At 36.0% G+C, this 25,461-nt stretch overlaps 1 protein-coding gene and 1 long non-coding RNA gene across 6 annotated transcripts in view; one reads left to right on the top strand and one right to left on the bottom strand.

Annotated features, from left to right (window-relative positions):
• AFF4 (AF4/FMR2 family member 4) overlaps positions 1-25,461 on the top strand; it is an 88,012-nt gene that overhangs the window by 34,281 nt on the left and 28,270 nt on the right. For 2 of the 3 annotated variants that reach the window (XM_038552147.1, XM_038552146.1), the window contains 2 exons: positions 2,849-2,935; positions 25,359-25,395. In XM_038552147.1, the coding sequence (XP_038408075.1) occupies positions 2,849-2,935; positions 25,359-25,395 (124 nt within the window). The remainder of the gene's footprint in view (positions 1-2,848; positions 2,936-25,358; positions 25,396-25,461) is intronic. The other variant, XM_038552148.1, reaches the window with a different exon arrangement.
• LOC111098022 overlaps positions 1-25,461 on the bottom strand; it is a 54,127-nt gene that overhangs the window by 26,199 nt on the left and 2,467 nt on the right. The window contains exons 2-3 of one of the 3 annotated variants that reach the window (XR_005366670.1): positions 21,407-21,584; positions 17,108-17,192 (exon numbers count right to left, since the gene is read on the bottom strand). This is a non-coding gene — a long non-coding RNA (uncharacterized LOC111098022). Of the gene's footprint in view, positions 1-17,107; positions 17,193-18,975; positions 19,756-21,406; positions 21,585-25,461 lie in introns of those variants that run through there. The other 2 variants (XR_005366669.1, XR_005366668.1) reach the window with 2 other exon arrangements.

Below are 25,461 nucleotides of genomic sequence, written 5' to 3'. Positions count from 1 at the left end.
TTTTGTTGCTACTTATGCACTTTATTCCCTCCTTCCTTTCTTCAGCCCAGCACAGTCTCATTTACCTCTGTCATTCTGCTGAAGCTGTTTCTGTAAGGTCCTGATCTTCCCCTTCAGTGGTGGCTTATTTGAGTTCTTTGCTCTTTCTGCTATTTCATCGAATTTTTAGTTTTTCCTTCTGGAAACCTCATTCTTCCTTCGTTGCTTGTTGTTATGCTTTATTTATTGTTTTTATTTCCATCTACCTTTCTTGTCTCTCATTCTCTGCCTTTTGGGAACCTTTGTGTCTTCTTTTACCTTTTAAATATGGTTCTTTTCTCTCAGTTTCTTTCTGCTCTGTCTTGATTTTCCTCCATTGTTAACGGCTTCACCTGTTAGGTAACTGTTTGGTCTTTCTCTCCTTCCTGGCCTCCTCTGAGTTCTAGTTTATGTCTCTTCTTTGCTTCGTAGTTGTGTGTCCTTTGCATTTCTCCTTGCTTCTTTGGACTCAGTGTATCTAAAGGCAGATTTCTCAGACTTCCTTCTCTTAGTAGTGCCTCCTGTGCTTATAACTGCATGTACACTTCGAATATTCCTTGAAAATACCATTCCTTTATTTCCATTTTTGTCACCTTGAGCTTTAAGAATTGTAATGTTATAGTCCTCGCTTTGCTCATCTGTCTTCTGCATTGCTACCAGATTCTCCCTTTAATCCATTATGTTCCTAAGTTAATCTCCACCTTAGAAATTTCAGTGATTCTGTAAGCCTCATAGAACTTTGTAGACCTTTCACAGATTGATTCCAGCCTCTCTTGCTGTTGATTCACCACTTTTGTCAAATTGTCACACACTTTCTTTCCCTTTTACCTTTTTAAAGTAAATTTAAGTGAAATAGGTTTCTCCTTTGTCTTCATATACAGATTCTGTTTTTTCTTAGAATTCCAGTGAAATCCTTCTTTCCCCTGTGTCAGACCATCAGATCACAATAGTAACTCTTTCTTTTGAATCTCATACAGCATGCATTTCTCAGTTGCCACGTATATAAAAAGTGTAACGGACTGTTTATCATTTCTCTCTGAAACCTCAGGAACGCATAGCATTGTAATACCTGGAAGAATCTTTTTCTTGCATTTAATTATCTCTTTGATGATACTGACCATTTATTCTACATTTTATTTATGCAGGGCTTGGCACATGGCCTTGGATGTAGTAGGTCATTTAATTTAATTTAATGGAGTTAAGTAGATTTTCCTTTGAAAGTACTTTGGTATTTGAGGTGTAAAATGCCATCACTGAAAACCTGGAGTGTTTGAGTTTGTTTCCTTTCCCTGTATGCAGTACATAAGGAACTGCAGGCCCAAATTACTTTCATGTTTTCTTGATGTTTATAATCAATACTGTTTCTAGGAACTCCATAATGAACTTAAAGAAAAAACTTTTAATCTAAAAATGACATATGTTTATTGTAAGAACAAAAAAGGTTAATTTGCAGCTTTCTAATAAGGAAGCACCTGCCATGTATCAAGCTCTTTGGATACAGTACTGATAATGATAGTGTTGCACCTTTGAGCTGACGTTCTTGCTGCATATTGGAAATAATTATGCAATATTTCAGAAAATGAAATGCTATTAAAAAAATCATTGTAAGAAGAGAAAGCGCAATTACTGTTTTATGAGATTCCAGTAGTAGAGATTGTATCAAGTGCCCATGTCTCTTTCCCCTTCTGTTGTTCTGTTGCCCAAAGGTAACCAGAGATTTTTTTCATATATATTTTTTCATATTTAAACATTTACTAGGACATGGACTATCAATTAATAGTATTTTGAGGACATCGTTTCACATCAGTAGTTAAGTCCCTTATTTTACTATCTGCTTGGTGTTCCATTGTATGGCTTTCTGGTAATTTATTTAATCTGTGCTATGGATATTTAGGTTGTTTCCATTTTTTAAGTGTAGGCCCCTTGAACATGTATCTTTACATAACTGGGTGGGTATAACCACAGGGTAAATTCCTAAAGTTAAACAACCTTTAATTTATTGTATTTTCTTAGTCTTCCTAATGGCTCACTTTGAACCACATGACAGAAATAAAACCCTCCCTCCTTATTCTAGATCTGATGTTTCTCTTTGCTCCTCTAACATATATATTGTGATCTTATCCAGATCTCCACTTGAACATAGTTGGCATGTGATTAAACAAAGTGTTGAATGAAATCATACTTAAGACCTTGCTTGTCTGTCTTCCTTCTCATGTGTTTTTAATCTCTCTCTTCTGGTTTCCTCCACCTGACCAAAACTTGCGAATGGGCTCTGCAGCCAGACTTCCTAGGATGAAATTTTGTGTCCATTTGTGTCCACAAATATGTGATCTTTAATAAATAACTTCTGTGCTTCAGTTTCATCACACATAGAGTTAGGATAATGATGGTCTCTACCTCCTAATATCATTGTGGGAGCTAAATGAGTAACAGACATGCAAAACGGTATCTGGCCCATTAAAGGTCCACAAAAAATGTTAGCTCCTTTTCTTATCACTATCCCCTCCTCCTGTTCTCACAGCACGCTCTTCCTCAGTAGCATTATACTGTGCACCTTGTATTTGATTACAGGCTGATTTCTGTGACAATTCACAGGTTTCATCATCTTAACTCTAAGCTTGAAGCCAGGGAGGGTATATTATTTATCTGACTACTTCCTACCCCATAGTACCTTGCACACAATTGTGCTTAATTAATATTTATTGATTAAATATGTATACTTTTGGAGGAGCTATCATGAAACCAGCATTTATAATAAAAATCTGGTTTTTAGCTATGTAATTTTTATCCTTGAACTGGTTGAAAACAAACTGTAATAATTACGTTTCAGGAGATGACGCATTCATGGCCTCCCCCTCTAACGGCTATTCATACACCATGCAAAACAGAACCTTCCAAATTTCCTTTTCCAACTAAGGTAAGTAAATAACATGTGTCTTTGGTACTGTTAGAAAACTCTAAATGGCTTGACTGAAATCATATAAATTCAAAATTGTCTTGCCATTTCCATTCTAGTGGGAGACAGACAATAAGTGAATAAATACATAAGTTCAAATAGTGGTAATTGCTGTGAAGAAAATAAAACAAGATAATGGAATCAAGAGTGACTTGGATTAAGAGGTTCTTGAAAAAGCTTTGAAGGCAATTGGGAAGAGAATTAAAAGGCATCGGGGTTTATTGCAACCTGTTACAATGTTCTAGGCTGCAGGTGGTAAGGGCTTCTCAAACTTTTGTCTGAGGACCCCTTTTCCATTGGACGTAACAACCATACTAATGTGCTGTGGAAAGAGGTTCCACAAACAACAATTCCAAGTGTGACTGCAATTAGAAGATGTGTTTTTCTTTAACATTAATTTATATTTACACGGATCATGCAAGAATATATTCTCCTTGTGGGAGTTTGACCAGAACTCCTAATAATAGCCTTCCCCAGTGTTGCCTCCTCCATCTTACCAGAGCAACTTCCACGCATACCTTTGCAAGTCTTTTCACATGGATTTGCAGACATACGCATGTGATCATTGTATGTAAGCACTCTCTCATTGACTTTGTTTCTGCCCAGATCTTTTGTTCTGGTTTTTTAATCAGCAACAGGTCTTAGAGACCATTCCATGTTATTGTGTCTTTATTATAAAAAGATCTTAGATTACATATAGAGGTATTTCACTTCTTTATTTACATCCATAGTATAAGTGTATCTTAGTTCTATTATTTTCCTTTGGTATTTAGGTTGTCAAGTTTCATTTCTGTAAACATTGCTTTTGTGGGTATCTTTTTGATGCCTTCTTGTGTGCATATGAGTTTCTTTTGGGTAAAGTAAGAAGTAGAATTGTTGAGTATTGAGACTATATACTTAATACATATTCTCAAATTTCCTCTGTATCAGTTGTACCAGTCACCACTCCCCATTTGTATTCCCTCTTATTCCTCACATGCACACCACCGTTTATTACTCTAAGCACTAATCTTTTGAGTGCAGAATGGCATTTCATTTCCTAGATTGCTAGCAAGGTTCATCATCTTTACACATTTGTCATCTGTGTGAGTAAATTTACCTGTTTCTTCAGCCTTGGGGTTGCATCCTTCACCTAAAGAGTTTCCGGAGGATTTGTTTTTGTGTTTGAATTGTGGATTCTAATATTTTCTTCTGTGTGCTGCTACAAATACATCTCCCAAATTAGAGGCCTTTTAAGTATTATGGTCTGGAAGGTTTTAATTTTGTTTTTTTTTTTTTTAAAGATTTTTTTTTTTTTAATTTTTATTTATTTATGATAGTTACAGAGAGAGAGACAGAGGCAGAGACACAGGCAGAGGGAGAAGCAGGCTCCATGCACCGGGAGCCCGATGTGGGATTCGATCCCGGGTCTCCAGGATCGCGCCCTGGGCCAAAGGCAGGCGCCAAACCGCTGCGCCACCCAGGGATCCCTGGAAGGTTTTAATTTTGATAAATAAGTAGATCATTCTCTTCTGTGAAGCTTTTACTTTTTTTTTTTTTAATTTTTATTTATTTATGATAGTCACAGAGAGAGAGAGAGAGAGAGAGAGAGAGAGAGAGAGGCAGAGACACAGGCAGAGGGAGAAGCAGGCTCCATGCACCGGGGCCCGACGTGGGATTCGATCCTGGGTCTCCAGGATCACGCCCTGGGCCAAAGGCAGGCGCCAAACCGCTGCGCCACCCAGGGATCCCTGTGAAGCTTTTACTTTTTATAATGTCTTGTTAAAGAAGGTTTTTCCTTCCCCAGGATCATAAGCATACCCTTTTATTTTTTATTTTAATGTAATTGTAATTTTGTTTTCTATGTTTATCTTTAGCCCAATTTATTTTTGTGTATAATGTAAGGGAGACATGTAACTTTCTGCCTCTATGTGTGCCATCACATTCTTTTACTTTTTAAATCAACCTTATGGGTGCCTAAAAAATGCACATGTATTTAATGTACAGGTGTGTAAGTATATGCACCTGTGTAACCACCATCCTAATCAAGAATTAGAATATTTCCATCACTGCCAAAAGTCCCCTCATGTTTCTTTGCATTCTACCTCTCACCCCCATCATTGGCCCCTCAGTTACTGACCTGTTTTATGTCTAGAGAAGTTGTACTTTTTCTAGAATTTCATATAAATGGAATCCATACCATATGTACTCCTATTGTATATATGTTTTCATTCTTTTGCTCAGCATATACTTTTGGAATTCTTCCATGATTATGAATGTATCAGTAATTTGTTCGTTTTTACTCTTGAGTTTTCTTTTTATTTGTGTTGTATGAAAATATCAGAATTTGTGTATCTATGACCTGTTGATGAACATTTGGGTTTTTTCCAGATTTGGGCTATTAAGAATAGACTATAAAACAAGCCTTTGTGTAGACTTAAGTTTTCTTTTTTCAAGGATAAATATTGGGTTATATGGTAAAAAGTAGAATTGCTGAGTCATATATTGAATTCATGTTAAATTTATACTACAGTAAAAACTATTTTTCAAAGCAGTTGTGTCATGCTCCTGCCTCACTCCACTCACATCCCTCAGCAGTATTTGATTTATTCTATATCCTTTTCTACTTTTGGTATTGTCTTTTTAGTTTTAGCCATTTTCCTGGACATGTAAAGGTGACTCATCCTGGTTTCAGTTTGTAGTTCCCTGACAACTAATTATGTTGAACCTCTTCTTATGACCTTATTGACCATTCTTTTTGAGTATCAGTTCAGATCGTATGCCTGTGTGTGTGTATGTGTGTTTGTGTGGTGGTGGTGGCAGGAGTAGGAGATTTTGTTTCTGGTTTTCTTTAATATCTTTGGTTCTGGTATCAGGGTAGCTGTAGCTCTTTAAAAGGAGCACAGAAATGTTCTCTTCATCTCTGTTTTCTGTACGGTTTGTGGAATTAGTTTTCATCCTTCCTTGAACATTTTAATATACTTCCAACAGTGATGCCTTCTGGGCCCATCGTGTTCCTTATTAGAAGGTATTCAATTATAAGTTCAGATTTTTCCTTAGACATGGAGCTATTCAGATTTTCTTTTCCTTGTGTTAGTCTTGTAATTTTTCATTTCATCTTAGTAGTCAAATTTATTGACAAAGTTATTTATAATATAAAGTTATTCTTTTAATATCTGTGTAGGATCTCTAGTAAAGTCATTTTCTCCCTGATAATCAGGGATTTGTATTTTCTCTTTTTTCATTTTCCTTGATTAGTCTAGCTAGAGGTTTGTTGCTTTTATTGATCATTTCCAAGAACCATCTTTTAGTTTTTTCAACTATTTCTTTGGTTTTTCCTTTATTGCAGTTGCTTTCTTTCAGCTTATTGTGAGTTTCATTACTTTCTTTTAACTTCTTCAGATGGAAGTGTAGGTCATTAATCATAAACATTTCTCGTTTTCTGTATTTAAAACTATCAGTTTGCCTCTGAGCCCTACTTTAGATGTATCTCACAAGATTGTGATATATTGTGTTCTTATTACCATTTAGTATGTCCTATTTATTTCCTGTGTGACTTCCTCCTTGATCCATGGGTTATTTAGAAGCATGTGGTTACATTTTCAAATATTTGTGGATTTTCCACATACTGTTTTATTACTGATTCTGATTTATTTGTATTCTTGTTAGAGAATGTAAACAGTATAATTTCAGTTTTTAAAAATGTACTTTAATGTTTTACGGCCAGTACACAATCAAGTTTCTTGGTGAGTATTTTATGTATGCTAGATAGAATATGTTCTGTGTCTATCAGATCAAGTTGGTTGAGAGTAATTAGTTGTCTACATTTTTTACTGTCTTTCTCTTTGTCCTATCAAATAATGAGAGTGTTGACATCTGCACCTCTATTTGTGGGTTCTTCTGTTTTCCTTTCTCAGTTTTGGCCATTTGGGATTCATGTATTTTGACGTTTTGTTATTAGGTATGTACACTTTCAGGATTATGCTTTCTTTCTGATAAATTGATCCCCTTTTTTCATTATGAGATGTCCATCTTTATATCTGATATTATGCATATTCTAAAATCTACTTTAGAATTTTGATCTTCATATAGTCACTCCAGGTTTCTTTTAATTTACTGTTAACACAATTTAACGTTTTCTATTCTTTTATTTTTAATCTATTGGTGGCTTTATATTTAAAGTGAGTTTCTTATAGGCAGCATTGTTGGGTCTTGGTTTTGCAGTTTGCCAATCTCTAGCATTTAATCTTGGAGTGTTTAAACCATTTCTTTTTAATGTAGTAATTGATATTGTAGGGGTTTTTTTTTGTGGAGTTTTTTTTATATTGTAGGGTTTAAATATACCATTTGCTGTTTGTTTTCTCTTTGTCTCAACAATTCTTTCTTTGTTCCCTTTCTTGAGATTGTTTCAGATTAAAATAATTATTTTTAATATCCTACCTTGAATTATTTAATAGGTATACATCTTTTTTTAATTGCAAAATTAAAGCTTGAGTTCATTAGAAGACTTTGAGCATAAGTTCATAGTTCTGGCTTATGAATGCAAGTCCATTCATAATTTTTTTTAGGTAACAGTTTTACTGAGGTATAATACACCATATAGTTCAGTAACTTAAAATGTACAGTTAACTGGTTTTTAGTATTTTCATAGTTGTGTAATCATCACCACAAATATTTTAGAACATTTTATCACCACAAAAAGAAACCCTATACTATTTAGCAGTCACTTTTTTATGTCCTCCAGCCCCCTACCCTGGCCCTAAAGCCATCACTAATCTACATTATATCTCTATTTATTTGTCTATTCTGAACATTTCATATAAATCAAATTAGACAATATGTGGTCTTTTGTGACTGGGTCTTTTACATCTAGCATGATGTTTTTATTTTATTTTATTTTTATTTTTTATTTTTTTTAGCATGATGTTTTTAATTAGCAATAATCGCACCTCGGATAAACCTCATTGGTTCTGAAACTGCCACTGGGCAAAGCACTAGCACGATGTTGTTCCATATTATGGCTAAATATATTCCATCGTATGGATATATCACATTTTGTTTATGTTTAGCAGTTGATTGACATTTGGGTTGTTTTCAGTTTGGGGCTATTTTTTTTTGTTACATTTTAAAAATTTAAATTCAATTTTCCAACATAGAATTTAAGACCCAGTGCTCACCCCATCAAGTGCCCTTCTCAGTGCCCATCACCCAGTTATCCCATCCCCCCACCCGCCTCCCCTTCTGCCACCCTTTTTTTGTTTCCCAGAGTTAGGAGTCTCTCATGGCTTGTCTCCCTCTCTAATTTTTCCCACTCAGTTCTCCTTCTTTCCCTTATATAGTTTGGGACTATCATGAAAATTGCTGCTGTAAACATTAGTGTGTAGATGTAGATTTTTAGTTCTCTTGGTTATTCCACCTAGGGGTGGAATTGCTGGGTCATATAGTAACTGTGTTTAATCTTTTGAGGAACTGTCTGATAATTTTCCAAAGTAGTTGTTCCATTTTATATTCCCATCAGTAGTGTATGCGAGCTCCAGTTTCTTCAAATCCTGGCTGAGTAGTTACCCTTCTTTTTGACTATAGCTGTTTCAGTGGGTGTGACATGGTTTACCATTGTGGTTGTGATATCCCATTGAATCTCCTTGGTACCTTTGTGGAAAATAAATTGACCATAAATGTGAGGGGTATTTTGTGTACTCTGAGTTCTTTTTCACCGATGTATCTGGCCTTATGGCATTACTACACTGTCAGGAGTACTATAGCTTTGTAGTGAATTTTGAAATAGGGAAGTATGAGTTCTCCAGGTGTGTGTGTGTGTGTCTGTGTGCCCGCTCTAGGGTTTACAGCATCACATAGTACGATTACTATAATACATCATTTCGCATACAGGTTAATTGTAACAGTTTAACTTCATTTCCTTTTTATTTTTTCTGCTTTTATCATACATGTTGCTGTCTGTATGTTATAAACCGCACAATACATTATTATCCCTTACATTTTAAACAATCAAGTAGGGACGCCTGGGTGGCTCAATGGTTGAGCATCTGCCTTTGGCTCTGGTCGCAATCCTGGAGTTCCAGGATCAAGTCCCACATCAGGCTCCCTGCATGGAGCCTGCTTCTCCCTCTCCCTATGTCTTTGCCTCTCTCTTTCTGTGTCTCTCATGAATAAATAAAATCCTTAAAAAAACAAACTATCGGGCAGTCCTGGTGGCTAAGTGGTTTAGCGCCGCCTTCAGCCCAGGGTATGATCCTGGAGACCCGGGATCGAGTCCCACATCAGGCTCCCTGCATGGAGCCTGCTTCACCCTCTGCCTCTGTCTCTGCCTCTCTCTCTCTCTCTGTGTCTCTCATGAATAAATAAATAAAATCTTTAAAAGAAAAAAAATAAACTATCAAGTATATTATTTTAAGTAGCTTTATTGAGTATTATATTCAATAAACAGAACATGTTTTAAATTTGATATTTTGACTTATGTGTAAACCCATTATGACAGTACAATTAACATATCAATTACTCCAAATATTTCTCTTAAAAATTTTTTTGGGGGGATGGGTACCTAGGTGGCTCAGTCCCTTAAGCATCTGACTTTGGCTCAGGTCATGATCTCGGCGTCCTGGGATTGAGCCCTCTGTCGGGCTTCCTGCTCAGTGGGGATCTCTTTGTCCCTCTGCCCTGACCCCTGCTTGTGCTCTTTCTCTTTCTCTCTCTCTCTCTCAGATAAATAAAATCTTGAAATTTTGTAAAAAATTAATTCCTCTATAATTAGTATAGTGCTGTATTAGTTTCAGGTGTACTGTATAGTGATTAAACAATTCTGTACATTACTCATTGGTCATCATGATAAGTGTACTCTTAAATGCTTTCACCATTTCACCCATTCCCCCCACCTCTCTTCTGGTAGCCATCTGTTTGTTCTCTAGATTTCAGAGTCTCGGTTTTTTGTCTCCTTTTTTTGTTTATTTGTTTTCTTAAATTCTACATTTAAGTGAAATCATATGGTACTTTGTCTTTCTCAGACTGACTTGTTTCATTTAGCATTATACTTTCTAGACACATCCATGTTGCAGATAGCAAGATTTTATTCTTTTGTATAGCTGAGTAATGTTCCATTATATGTATATATTACGTGTGTGTCACTACAACTATTTTACATATATGTGTATATATGCATATGTTTGTATATATGTGTGTGTGTATATATATATACACACACACATACATACACTACATCTTCATCCCTGCATCTATTGATGGACACTTGGGTTGCTTCCATAATTTGGCAATTGCAAATAATGCTACAGTACATATAGGGGTGCTTATTATCTTTTTGAACAGGTAGTTTCATATTCTTTGGGTAAATACCCAGTAGTGTGATTATTGGATCATAGAATAGTTCTATTTTTAATTTTTTGAGAAACCTCCACACTGTTTTCTAGAGTGACTGCACCAGTTTGCATTCCCAGCAGCAGTGCACAAGGGTTACTTTTTCCTCCACATTTGCCAGCAGTGCTTGTTGTGTCTTGTATTTTTTATTTTAGCCATTCTGACAGGTTTGAGGTAAGATCTCATTGTGGTTTTGATTTGCATTTCTCTCATGAGTGATGTTGAACATCTTTTCATGTGTCTGTGAGCCAACTGTATGTCTTCTTTGAAGAAATACATGTTCTTGTCTTTTGTCCATTTTTTTAAATTTATTTTTTGGTGTTATGTTGTATAAGTTGTTTATATATTTTGGATACTAACCCTTACTGGATATATCATTTGCATATATTTTCTCCCATTCAGTAGGCTGTCTTTTTGTTTTTTTGTTTTCCTTGCTATGTAAAAGCCTTTTATTTTGAAATAGTCCTAATAGTTTATTTTTACATACTTGGAAAAATGTTACTATAGCCACTGTCAGAGAAATTATTGCCTGTACACTCTTGTAGGATTTTTATGGTTTCAAGTCTCACATTTAGGGCTTTTAATCCATTTTGAGTTGGTTTTTGTGTATAAAATAAAAATAAAAATGGTGTGAAAGTGGTCCAGTTTCATTCTTTCACATGTAGCTGTCTGGTTTTCCCCACATCATTTGTTGATGAGATTGTCTTTTTTTTTCTTTTCTTTTCTTTTTTTTTTAACAGATTTTATTTATTTATTCATGAGAGACAGAGAGAAAGAGAGAGGCAGAGACACAAGCAGAGGGAAAAGCAGGCTCTACACAGGGAGCCCGATGTGGGACTCGATCCCAGGTCGCCAGGATCATATCCTGGGCTGAAGGTGGTGCTAAACCACTGAGCCACCTGGGCTTCCTCTTCTCTTCTCTTCTCTTTTCTTTTCTTTTCTTTTTTTTTTTTTCTTTTCTTTCTTTTCAGATTTATTTATTTATTCTAGAGAGAGAAAACTTTTGCATGAGTGGAGGGAGGGGCAGATGGAGCCACTCTTAAGCAGACTCCCTGCTGAGCACAGAGCCAGATGTTGGTCCCAACTCATGAGATCATGACCTGAAACCAAGAGATTTGCACACTCAACTGGCTGAGTCACCCAGGCGTCCCCCACCCCATTGCATATCCTTGCACTTTTTGTTGTAAATTAATTGACTGTATAATCATGGGTTTATTTCTGGGTTCTCTATTCTGTTCCATTGATCTATGTGATCAGTGTGTCTTTTTGCCAGTGCCATGCTGTTTTGATTACTATAGCTTTGTGTAGTATATCTTGAAATATGGGATTTTGATACCGCCAGTTTTATTCTTTTTTAAGATTACTATTCAAGGGGCAGCCCGGGTGGCTCAGCGGCTTAACGCCGCCACCTTCAGCCTGGAGACCCGGGATCGAGTCCCACGTCAGGCTCCCTGCATGGAGCCTGCTTCTCCCTCTGCCTGTCTCTCTGCTTCTCTCTCTCTCTCTGTCTGTCATGAATAAATAAATAAAATCTTTTTTTAAAAAAAATATTGCTATTCAGGGGCTTTTGTAGTTCCTTACAAATTTCAGCTTATCTGTTCTAGTTCTGTGAAAAATGCTATTGGTATTTTGATAAGGATTGTGTTAAATCTAGACTGCTTTGAATAGTATAGACATTTTAACAATATTTGTATTAATCCATGAGCATGGATTATCTTCCCATTTGTTGGTGTTTTCTTCAATTTCTTTCATTAGCGTTTTGTAGTTTTCCTAGTACAGATCTTTACCTCTTTGATTAAATTTATTACTAGGGGGATGCCTGGGTGGCTCAACGGTTGAACATCTGCCTTTGGCCCAGGACCTGATCCTGGGGATCTGGGATCGAGTCCCACATTAGGCTCCCTGCACGGAGCCTGCTTCTCCCTCTGCCTGTGTCTCTGCCTCTCTCCCTCTCTGTGACTCTCATGAATAAATAAATAAAATCTTTTTTAAACAATTTATTACTAGGTATTTTATTATTTTTTGGTGCAACTGTAAATGAGATTGTTTTCTTAATTTTTCCTTCTACTTTGTTATTAGTGTATAAAAATGCAACAGATTTCTGTATGTTGACTTTGTATCCTGCAGTCTTACTGAATTCATTTATTAATCCTAGTAGTTATTTGGTGCAGTCTTTACAGTTTTCTGTATATGGAATGTCATCCACAAATAGTGAAATTTTGACTTCTTCCTTACCAGTTTGAATATTTTTTTTCTCTCTCTCTTTCTTTCTTTTCTTTCTTCTTTCCTGATTGCTGTGGCTAGGACTTCTAGTACTATGGTAAGAGTGGACTTGTCTTGTTCCTGATCTTAAGGGAAAAGCTTTCAGTATTTCCCCATTGAGGATGATGTTTGCTGTGGGGTTTTCATAATATGGCCTTTATGTTGAGGTATGTTTCCTCTAAGCCTGCTCTATTGAGGGTTTTTATCGTGGATGGATGGATGGATGTTGTACTTTGTCACATGCTTTTTCTGTGTCTTTTGAAATATTCATATTTTTTAATCCTTCCTCTTGTTGGTATACCCCAAATATTCCTTGATACTTTGTAATGTTCTCTTCCTTGTAATCTCTGCCCTTCCCATCCCTAGGCAACCACTAATTTGATTTCTGTCACTAAACATGTACAATTCAAAAACTAAATAGAATGATTATACATGTACTCTTTTTGGTTGGTTTCTTTCACTCAGCACGATTACTGTTTATTAGAGCGCAAGCAAGCATGAGTTGGGGAGGGGCAGAGGGAGAGAGAGAAGGACAGAAGCCGACTTCCCTCTGAGCAAGGAGCCCCATGTGGGGCTGGATCCCAGGATCCTGAGGTCATGACTTGAGTCAAAGGCAGATGCTCAACTGACTGAGCCACCCAGGTGCCCCTCAGCACAATTGTTTTAAGATTCATTCATCTTATCAAATGTTTAAATCATTCTTTCTTATTGCTAAGTAGTATTTGGTTTCATAATTATACCAGAGTTAGTTTACCTGTTTAACTACTGATGGACATTTGGGCTATTTCTGGTTTGTAGTTAAAAAATAAAGCTACTGTGAATATTTGTATACAAGTCTTTGTATGGGCACATGCTTTTATTTTTCATCAGTAAATACCTTCAAGTATAGGGTGAATGTACATTTAACTTTTAAGAAACTCTCATATAGTTTTCCAAAGTGATTGAACCATTTTATATTCCTACTAGTGATGAGAGTTTCAGTTGAATCACATATTACAAGTGTTTGGTATCGTTAGTCTTTTTAAATTTTAGGCCTTTTAGCAGTTGCATAAGAGTGCTTCATTTGGTTTTGATTGGCATTTCTCTATGACAGATAAGGTTGAACACCTTTTTATGTACTTGTCATTTGTGTATCTTCTTTGGTGCACTGTTTAAAATCTTTTGCCCATCTCTTACTGGATTGTTGTCCTCTTTTTATTGAGCTTGAGAGTTTATATTTTCAGGAGGCAGGTCCATTATTGGATACAGGATTTATACATTTTGCCCCCAGTAAGTTAGCTTCCCTTTTCATTGTCTTAGCTTTATCTTTGGAAGAGGAGAAGTTGCTAATATTGATGAAGTCTAATTCATCAGTTTGTTTACAGATCATATTTTTGGTGTATAAGAAATTTTGCCACAGTCTCTTGTGTTTTTGTTTTGTTTTGTTTTTATTTTTATAGTATTAGGCTTTACATTTAGGTCCATGATCCATTTTAAGGTAATTTTTATATATGGTGGCACGATATGGTCAGTTTAAATTTTTGTGTAATATACCCATTTCCATCATCATTTGTTTAAAAAGCTTGTTTCTGGAGGCTCGTGGGTGGCCTAGTCAGTTAAGTGTCAGACTCTTGATTTCCAGCTCAGGTCATGATCTCAGGGTCTTGAGTTTAACACCTCCCCTCCCTCTTATGGGCTCTGTGCTGGGTGTGGACCCTGCTTGAACTTATCTCCCTCTTCCTTTGACCCTCACCCCCACCTCTTAAAAAAAGGAAGCTTGTCTCTGTATGGAATTGCCCTAGCAATTGCAGTTGATCGTGTATTTCTTTTTTTTTTTTTTAAGTTTATTTATTTATTTTTAAAGAGGGGGATAGGGAAGGGGCAGAGGGAGAGGGAGAGAATCTCAAGCAGACTACCCCACAATGAAAACAGAGCCTGATCCCCTTTCCCATGACTGAGCCGAAATCAGGAATTGGACACTTAACCATCTGAACCACCCAGGCACCCCTTGAAGTTTTCCAATTTTCTTGCTCTTCTAAAAAACTGCTTTTGTTCCATCATTGTTTTTCAGTTTTATTGCATTGATTTCCATTGTCATCTTTATTATTTTCTTATTCTGCTTTCATGTGGTTTAATTTACACTTCTTTAAAAAAAAAAAGTCTTTTTTTTTTTTTTTTTAAGATTTTATTTATTTATTCTTGAGAGACACAGAGAGAGAGAGAGAGAGAGGCAGAGACACAGGCAGAGGGAGGAGCAGGCTCCATGTAGGGAGCCTGACGTAGGACTCACTGGATCCCAGGTCTCCAGGATCACGCCCTGGGCTGAAGGTGGTGCTAAACCTCTGAGCCACCCAGGCTGCCCTAAAAAAAAAAGTCTAGAGGAAGCTAAGGTCATTGATTTGAGATCTTTCTTACTTTCTCATACAAGCTATTAGTGCAATGAATTTTCCTCTTAGTAAATGTTTTATTTGCATACCACAAATTCTGAAATGTGTTCTCTTTTTTATTCAGTTCAACGTACTTTCTGATTTCTTCTATATTCTGAGGATTGTTTTGGAGTATCATTAAGTTTTCAGATATTAGGAGATTTTCCACCTATTTTCTATTACCGAGTATATTTTGTCACTTGTGGCTTAATTCCATTGTGGTCAGAGAATGTTCTTTGGGTTACTTGAATCTTTTTACATTTATTACAGCTTATTTCATGATCCATAATATTGTTTTTTTTTGGGGGGGGGGGTAAAAGTTTTGTATACACTTGAATATGTATTTTACTGTTTGGTAAGTGGAGTATTTTGTAAGTGTTGGTTAGATCAAGTTGGTTTATAGTATTAGTCTTCTATGTTCCTACTCATTTTAATTCTACTTGTTCTATCAATTGAGAATTATAGTTAATAGCCAATTATTTTGAATTTATGATTTTGAATTTGTTATTCATTTCTTCATAGTTCTAGGCGTTCTTTTTTTAAGGTGCATAAACATTTGGGATTGTTATTAGTTCTAGATGAATCAAGAACTTTACTGTTCTGAAAATGATCCTTTTAATCCTGATGATAATCTTTACTATAAAATTTACTTTTTCTGATATTAATATAACCAGCCTAGCTTTCTTTTGATTAGTGTATATATTGAATACCTTTTTCCATTCTTTATTTTTAACTTATCTATGTTCATTTAAAATACATTTCTTTTAAGTGGCATTTGCCTTTTAAAAAAAAAATCCAGCCTGATACTCTGCTCTTTTATTGGGGCATTTATTTATTTGGGGCGTATATGTAGGCTATTTACATTTAATGTGGTTATTGATGTGCCTGGGTTTAAATCTACCATCTTACCTTTTGATATCTACTTGTCCTATCTGTCCTCCCCCTCTTTAGCTTTCTTTTGGATTGAGTATTTTTTATATTTGCATTATAGTTTTGGCTTATTAAATTTAACTGTTTTATTTTATGTTTGCTCCAAGTCTTATAGAATATGTCTTTGTCAAAGTCCTTCTTCAAGTAATATACCATGCCTTTCTGTTATATAAGAATTTTCAACATTGCACTGTTTCTCTCTTCCCAGCATCTGTTCTATTGTTTCATACATTTAAGTTATAAACCCCACAGTGTTTGTACTGTTTTTCATTTAAACAGTCTATTATATTTTGAAGAGATTTAAATAATAAGGGAAGAGAGATTTTGTTTTTCTTAATATAATTACCATTTCTTTGGCTCTTTATTTTTTTGTGTTCATCCAGATTTCTGATTGATGTGTTTTCCTTCTACCTGGAGGACTTCTTTTTAACGTATCTTTTAATACTTGTCTGCTTGTGATGAATGCTTCCTGCTTTTGTGTGTCTGAAACTTTTACTTGACCTTTTTTCTTAAGATATTTTTTTTACTAGAAATAGAGTTCTAGGTTAAAGATGTTGTCCACTATCTTCTGGCTTGCGTTGTGTCTGATACATAATTTATTGTCCTTTTTTTCCTTCTCTGTATATAATGTGTCTTTTTTCCTTCTGGCTGCTTTTAAGATTCTTTTTGTCTCTGTAACTGATTTTAAGCTGTTTGGTTTTTATGTGTCTTGGTGTGGTTCTTTTCATCTTTTTTGTGCTTGGAATTATTTTTAGTTTCTTAGAACTTTGGTTTTATAGTTATTATCACATTTGGGAAAAATGTTTCATATTATTTTCTCAAGAGAATTTTCTGTATTCCCTCTTTCCCTTTTCTCCTTTACTTTTGGGGCTCCAATTACATGTATATTAGGCCTCTTGAAGTTCATAACTGTTCAATTTTTTCAGTCTTTTATCTTTTGTTTCATTTGAGGGTAGTCTGTTACATCTTCTCTTTTGGTAATCTTTGCTTCTGCAGTGTCTAATCCGCTGTTAATCCCATTTAGCATATTTTTGATCTCTGGCATTATGGCTTTCATCTCTATTAATTTGATAGTTATTTGTCAAACATTTACTTAATAAGTTCTTAATATGTTCCAGGTATCATATTTAACAATGTATTCTTTATTGATGATACACTTTTAATTAGAAAGCTGAGGGCCAAAGAATGATTGCAGAGGCACAAAAGATACTGGAGACGGTGAACATGTAAACGAAGATTTTCTTTTGAGGCATTGTCTGTAAAAGGGAACAGAGAAATGTGATGGTGCCAAGAAGGGTATAGTGATGTTGTCAGGTGAGTATTTTCATAAGATAAGAATATTTTACCATATATACATACATCTGTAATATGTATATATGTTGATCATGATGTTTTAGTAAAAAAGAAAAACAAATGATACATGGGAAAAACAGAGGGTAACTTTAGGAAATCTCCAAAAGAGAAGTTGAGATTCAGTGCTCAAGTAGAGAATATTGACTTTAGAATAGAGCACAGTTAAGTCATTTTCTGTCATAGAGGGAAAGCAGATTAGGTGGGTATAGTTGGGAGATAGGTTGGTAGATTTTCCAGTGACAGTTTGAAGCCTACTAAAGCTTTTAACTGCCCTTGCACATATTCAGTGTATGTTTGAAACAACAACTGGCCGTGTTCTAGGTGCTTCAGAGGTATAGCATTAAGTCATTTGGATGTTACCCCTATTCTAACTAAGATTGGTATTTTAAAAAACAATTAGGATAGTATGTGCCAATGCCTAGAATAGTTACTGGCGCATATAGCTGTTCAGTAAATGTTTGTTTACTGAATTTGGATATAAATACTCAAGTAATGTGGTTAGATTTTTGGTTTTTCTGAAACACATCAGTTAGCTACTTAGTGATCATTACTTTGATTGGGTTGCTTTTACAAGTTGGGTTTTGCTTTTTTATACCCCATCTCACTCTGACTTTCAGTGAATATACCTTTGTGTGTGAATATAGTTCATGGCTTTATACAAAGCTTTAATAGGTATTTATTCTCTGGGTGTGCCAACCATATGAACGAAGTCCACTGAGAGGACGGAGAAGGGAATAAATTTTGATACGTAGGGAATTTGGAGATGGCATCCTAAGATGATGATACCAACTGGGCTTAGAAGAACTATAAGATGCTAGAAGCACATGGGAAAATAAGGAGCACAATAGGAAGATTTCACACTCATTAGCAGATCTGAAAGATCAGTTCACATATGGCTTGTGGTGAGTGAGAAATTGAGTTTAGGAGTATGTTTGGAGAGCTGGTTTGGTGAATCCATGCCATTGACTTAAACATCCTTGATCTGTCCAATTTACAAACACCATCATACATACATACAAAGAAATAGATCCCACTATTCCATGTGATTCTCTAGCCAGTCCTCCTCCCTAGAGTTAAACTTCCTGAAAGAGTAGTTCCTCATTGCTCTTTGTTATTCTTTCCTCAGACACTCCTCAATCTAGTCTGGTTGATCTTGCTTTTTACCCCTGATACCTCACCATAAGGATTTTCATTATGACCACATTTTGTAAATCCAATTAATGTTTTTCATTTTTTATCTTCATTTGGCTTCTCATGAGCATTAAATACTATTTTAACCTATTTCTTCCTTGTCTTCCACTATACGTTGCTCATCCAGAGTTACTTTGCTTCTCTGACTTTTCCTTTTTCTCCTCTATCTTTGCCTCTACCAATGTAACTTTTCTAGGCATTGTGCTCAATGCTATAATAGAATACAAATGAAATGTGTTTTGCTTCAGTCTGCCCAACATTGGTTGTGGAAATAAAATAATACAAAAGAATGAAAAAATTACATATTACTGTTTATGTGGATGCGTAGTTATACATACCATGCTTAGACCTAGATTGTTTTGTCCTTTGTATCCTATTCCTCTTTACTTAATGTGTTCCACAAATTTTTATCTTAATAAAATTTTTTATCTTAATTCCAGATACATATATCCAGCTGCATAGTTGACAGTTCTTAGATGTTGAGTTTCAAGTCCTTTGAGACATCTTCCAGGGAAAATTTGTGATTCTCCCTGCTAGCTCCCAACCAAAAGCATGAGAAGACAAACATAATTGTCTTTTACTGTTCCCTGTCTTAGTGAAGCTAGGAAAACCTTGTTGGAATTATCTTTAGTACTTACCTCTCTTTCATACCCAATAAACTGTCACCAAGTCCTAATGATCTTACCTCCTTGAATGTGCTTTAATTCTATTCATTTTTCTCCATCTTTATTCTCACTACTATGGTAAGTCAGTGATCTCCAAAGTGGAAAGCATATACTCCAGTGTTGTGTGTATTAGAGATTGAGGGTGGTGGTGGGGGAACAGGATGAAACTTTATTATTTTTCAGTTCTCAAATTCTCTATTTTTCAGTCTCAGAAAAAAAATCCAAGTAGTATTGCTTGTCTTGATCTGAGTGGCAGCTGGTCACATTTTATTTCTGAAGTATTGCAAGAGAAGGTTAGGTCTTCTCATTATGGAAAAGTTGATAGTTGATTGTTCTCATTGATTTGCTCTTACTGGCTCCAGCATATCACAGTTTTAAACGGGCTTGGTTAAGATGATTTGCAGATTATTTTAACTGGTTTTAATTCAGCTAATCTTCACTAAATGTGCAAATGGTTTAAAAGATAGACCTGCAGTGAAACTACCCAGTGGAAAATAACACTAAAATGCATTTCTAAGCAATCAAGAAAATGACAGAGCTGAGATTTTTCTTCTTCTGGTATGAGCTCTTTATCTGTCACTGTACAAAGTAGAAACAAGGATGCCCTAAGCTAAAAAAAAAAAGAAAATATCCAGATTATCAACAGTAGTTTGAATGTGCATATATGTCATTAGCCTTGCTTTTAGTGTATAATGTACCTCGAGATACTAACAAAATTATGAGGGCATCATGATTCATAGTCACTGGTATTTTGAGTTGTGTGATAATTCAATTCAGTCCTTTAACATTTAAGTTTAGTAAGTTGTATTAAAAACCTATTTTGAGATTTCTCCCAGTGTTCTATATCTTTGTCCAAAAACTTGGTCTTTCTGCTCTAGTGAAAAATGAGTAAAATCTAGTAAAGAGAGAATATATTAAAATGCATTTCTTTGTCTGGAACCACTTTTGAGGCAGTTTTAGAAAACGTAGCTGAAGATTCAAGAAACAAATACTAGAATAAATCATTCATTGTATAAAATTAGCTATATAGAGGTCGATGAAAGTGCAGGTGCTTCTAATAATCTCAATTTGTGATTTTTGTTAGATTCTTTTCCAGTTATAAAACATTTGAAGAGCTACTACTTTGTGCATCTCTCAAAGAAAGATAAAGATAACAGAGACAATATAAACTCTCAAGTATAATGTAAATAATTTATCCTCCACCCTCCTCTTTTTCCCATGGAGAATCTTTTTTTTTTTTTTTTAATTTTTATTTATTTATGATAGTCACAGAGAGAGAGAGAGAGAGAGGGGCAGAGGCACAGGCAGAGGGAGAAGCAGGCTCCATGCACCGGGAGCCCGACGTGGGATTCGATCCCGGGTCTCCAGGATCGCGCCCTGGGTCAAAGGCAGGCGCCAAACCGCTGCGCCACCCAGGGATCCCCCCATGGAGAATCTACATAGTAATAGTACTCTTGAATCTTTTTTACACTAATATAGAAGTTCATATCTTTTTTAAAGATTTTATTTATTTATTTGAGAGAGGGGACATGCCCATGCGCACTCACACACCCATGAGTCAGGGAGTGGGGGGGAGGGGCAGAGGGGAGAGAGAGGAAGAGGGAAAGAATCTCAAGCAGAGCTCCATCCCAGAACTCTGAGATCATGACCTGAGCTGAAATCAAGAGTCAAATGCTCAAACAAGTGAGCTACCCAAATGTTCCAGAAGTTCAGATTTTTTACACTAACATAGAAGCACTGGTTGCTTTGTGACATGTTACCTTATGTGAAAATGAGTTAAACCTTCCCCTTAACCCCCCTTCCTCTCTGTCCCTCCCACAAGTCCCCAGTTTTACTAAATAGATGTGGTTGTGTGTATATATATATAAAGATTCTTTAATGTAATCTCTAAAGTCTGCATGCTATAGGATCTAGCCTTTTTAGTCTTGAGTCTCATTTCTCACTACCCTTCCTCCTGTACCTTTTCCTCTCATGGACTGCCTTTCGGTCCTTTATATACTAGTTGTGCTCCTATCTTTTCTGGCTTTACACGTGCTGTTCTCTGTACCCTGAACACTTTCCCAGTTTACTTCCTACCTACACTTCAGGTCTTAACATGAATGGTACTTGCTCAGGGAAGCCTTTGTTCATCTTCCTGGCTAGATCTGTCTGTCTCTCCCTCTCTTGCTCTAAACTCACACATTCACTCACATGCTCACGTACACACAATTATAAGCTCTTATATAATATACTGTATGTATTGCCTTTCATTGTGTACTTACCACAATTACCATTTTACCTTTATGTGCATGAATAGTTGCAGAGATAGTCATTGACATTATTCAGATGAGTGTTAAGTTCCATGAGTTACAAGGCCCTTGTCTGTTTTTGCTTATTATTCTTTTTTTCCAGTTCTTAGATATATGAATGGATAACATGTAAAGAGTTTGAGTTTCATCCCTAGGAAAAACAAAAAGAGCCATTGAAGGCTTTATGAAAAAAGAGTAGTGGTAACTCATACTAGGATTTGGGCTTTAGAAAGATTAATTAGAGGCTATGGTTGAGTGAAGGAGAAAGATTAGAGCCAGAAAGACACACCCACTAGATGGCCTATGTAGATTTAAAAAAATGAGGATGGGGTGCCTGGGTGGCTTTGGCTTGGGCCATGGTCCCAGGATCCTGGGATCCAGCCCCATCGCTGGCTTCCTGCTCATTGGGGAATCTGCTTCTCCCTCTCCCTCTGCCCTGCTTGTGCTCTCTTTCTCTCAATTAAATAAATAAAATCTTTTTTTTTTTTTTTTTTTAATGTGAGGACCAGAAAAGTCTTTGCAGTGTAGGTGGAAAGGAGATGGTGTTGCATTAGTAGATGTTTTGGAGACAGATCCACTAGCATTTGGAGACCAGCAAACTGACTTTTGTCAGAAGTGTGAGGAAAAGGGGTCTGAGATTAATTGAAAGTTTGGGCTATTAACTTTTAGGCCATTTACCACTAAATGAATATAAAATAATTAGCAATTCAAGGAAGTAGAAGATTATTTGCATCTTTAACACATTTCACAGGCATGAGCTTGGCCACTGCTCTATTTGCAGTTTTTTAAATAGTTTGATTGAAATACAATCCACATACTTGCCTCCCACCCATTTAAAGTGTACAATTACATGGTTTTGAGTATATTTATAGGTATGTGAACTATCACAACAGTGAATTTTAGCGTATTTTCATCACCTCAAAGAGAAACTCCCTCTTCTTCTATTACCCACTGTCCCTCTGTCTCCCTCCCAGCCCTATGAAACCACTGTTCTTTGTTTCTGTAGATTTCCTTTTTCTGGACCTTTTGCAAAAATGGAATCTTAACCATAAATGGCCTTTTGCACCTGGATTCTTTCACTTAGCCTAATGTTTTCAAGGTTATCCCACATTGTAGCATGCATTAGCACTTCATTTCTTTTTTTTTTTTTTTTTGTGGCCAAATACTTTTCCATGTATGGTTATATATCACGTTTTGTTTATACATTCATCAGCTGATGAACATTTGAGTTGTTTTGAGCTTTGGGCTATTGTGAATAATGCTGCTGTAAACATTTGTGTACAAATTTTTGTGTGGACATAATGTTTTCTTTTCATTTGGCTATATAGCTAGGAGTAGAATTACGAGGTCATACAGTAACTATATGTTTAACTATTTGAGGGACTTCCAGAATGTTTTCCAAAGCTAGCTGCACCACTTTATATTCCCACTAGGCTTTCATTTTCTCTTCATCCTTGTCAATACTTGCTGTTATCTGTGTTTTTGATCCTAATCATCCTAGTAGGTGTGAAATGATATCTCATTATGGGTTTGATTTGCATTTTCCCTGTGACAAATGATATCAAACAACATCTTTTCATGTGCTTATTGACCATTTGTAAATCTTCCTTGTAGAAATGCCTATTCAAATCCTTTGCTTATTTTTTACTGGGTTGTCTTTTTATCATTGAGTCGTAAGAGCTCTTTATATATTGTAGTAAGTAGTCTCTTATCAGATATATGATTTGCAGATATTTTCTCCCATTCTGTGGGTTGTCTTTTCACTTTCTCAGTGGTGTCCTTTCAAGCACAGAAGTTCTTAATTTTGCTGAAGTCCATTTTATCTGTTTGTTTCTTTTGTGTTTTATGCTTTTGGTATCATAAGTATAAGTTCTTTGCCAAGTCATTAAGGTTTGACTCTAAGTTTTCTTCTAAGAGTTTTTTGAAGTTTTATCTCTTACATTTAGGTCTTTGACCCATTTTGAGTTATTTTTTTAGTACTGTCTGAGGTAAGCATCCAACTTCATTCTTTTACATATGGCTATTCAGTTGTCCCAGCACCATTTGTTGGATGCTCTTCTCATACTTGATGAAAATCAATTGACCACAGATGTAGGTTTACAGTGTTTTTTTTTTTTTTTTTGTTATCAGCAAAACTGTATATTTAAAAATTCATAGTATGTGGATTTCTCTTTCACAGATAATTCTATCATTAAAGTAAGATTGTGCTTATTTTTAAGTGGGTTTTTAGGGATGTTTGTGTAATTTTAATACTACATTGTGTACTACAGACTTAACCTAGAAAAATGCACAATTTGCACATGTATGAAACAGGTGTTGTGATCATGAAAGTTGACTTTGGAAAGCCATGTTTGTTTCACTGACAGTGACATTTGGGCTTGCTTTTTTACTAGTGCTTCCTGAGTGCTAGACACTGTACCAGTGCATGGCATACAAAGAAGTACATGACAATCTTTTCCTCAATTTGCTAATTATAAGATATTGGGAGTGGAAAAAGGAAGGTAGTAAAATGACATGTGAATACCATGTGAGGTTTTTAGTTCATGAAAGTGGTATCTTTGAGTCTATATAGGCTGCACAGCTATTTTCTAGTGTAGGTTTTTATTTTGATTGATTGATTGATTGATTCATTCATTCGTTCATTTTAGAGAGAGCATGCCGGCAAGCTGAGTGGGGATAGGCAGGCAGAGGAGAGGAAGAGAGGAAGAGAGAGAATCTTTTTTTTTTTTTTTTTTTAAGATTTATTTATTTATTCATTCAGAGAGAGCAAAGAGAGAGGCAGAGACACAGGCAGAGGGAGAAGCAGGCTCCATGCAGGAAGCCTGACGTGGGACTCGACCCCAGGTCCCCAGGATCACACCCCGGGCTGCAGGCAGTGCTAAACCGCTGCGCCACCGGGGCTGCCCAGAAGAGAGAGAATCTTAAACAAGCTCCATGCCCAGAGCAGAGCCTAACACAGAGCTCTATCTGATGACCCTGAGATCATGACCTGAGCCAAAATCAAGAGTCAGACACTTAATCAACTGAGCCACCCAGGCACTATTCATTCATCCATTCATTTTTATTTATTTATTTTTAGTTTTCTTAAGACCAAGAGTTTTCTTTTTTTTCTTTATTTTTTATTTTATTTTTATTTTTTTTAATTTTTTTATTTATTTATGATAGTCACACACACAGAGAGAGAGAGAGAGAGAGAGAGAGGCAGAGACACAGGCAGAGGGAGAAGCAGGCTCCATGCACCGGGAGCCCGATGTGGGATTCGATCCTGGGTCTCCAGGATCGCGCCCTGGGCCAAAGGCAGGCGCCAAACCGCTGCGCCACCCAGGGATCCCCTTTTTTTTTTTTTTTTTAAAGAGTTTTCTTAAGACCAACATTTTCTTAAGACCAAGAATCTTAAATTGAAATCATTTGCTTTCCCAGGGCTCTAAATTAGGATAAGAGTACCATGGGTGCTGCTGAAAGAAATGAATAATAAAGAGGAACTATTAGGTAGCTTGATGCTTTTTTTTTTTTTTTTTTAAGATTTTATTTATTCATGAGAGACAGAGAAAGAGATAGAGAGGCAGAGACACAGGCAGTGGGAGAAGCAGGCTCCATGCAGGAAGCCTGACGTGGGACTCGATCCCGGGTCTCTGGGATCCTGCCCTGGGCTGAAGGCAGCACTAAACTGCTGAGCCACCGGGGCTACCCGCTTGATGCTTTTTGTAATGAGCTTTGGGAAAGTTTATTGTTGACCACATGATTACTGAGGCTGAGCAAATGTGATTGTGAAATTCTTCCATTGTTTTTTCTTTTATGTGTTCTTAGGAACTCAACAGGATCTTTCATTGAATTAGCTGGAATTGAATAGTTTAATTTAAAGCATATGTCACTAATGAACGTTTCTCTTAATGCCACTGTATAATTTTATGTCCCTTTTTCTTAGGAATCTCAGCAGTCCAGTTTTGGCCCTGGAGAACAAAGTGAGTATTACTTTTCCTCTTGGTTTTCAAGTTAAGCTTTTTATTGAGCATTTATTTCTCAGGCTC

Source organism: Canis lupus, chromosome 11 (genome assembly GCF_011100685.1).
Source record: "Canis lupus familiaris isolate Mischka breed German Shepherd chromosome 11, alternate assembly UU_Cfam_GSD_1.0, whole genome shotgun sequence".
NCBI lineage: Eukaryota > Metazoa > Chordata > Mammalia > Carnivora > Canidae > Canis > Canis lupus.
This window is presented reverse-complemented; position numbering and strand designations above follow the sequence as displayed.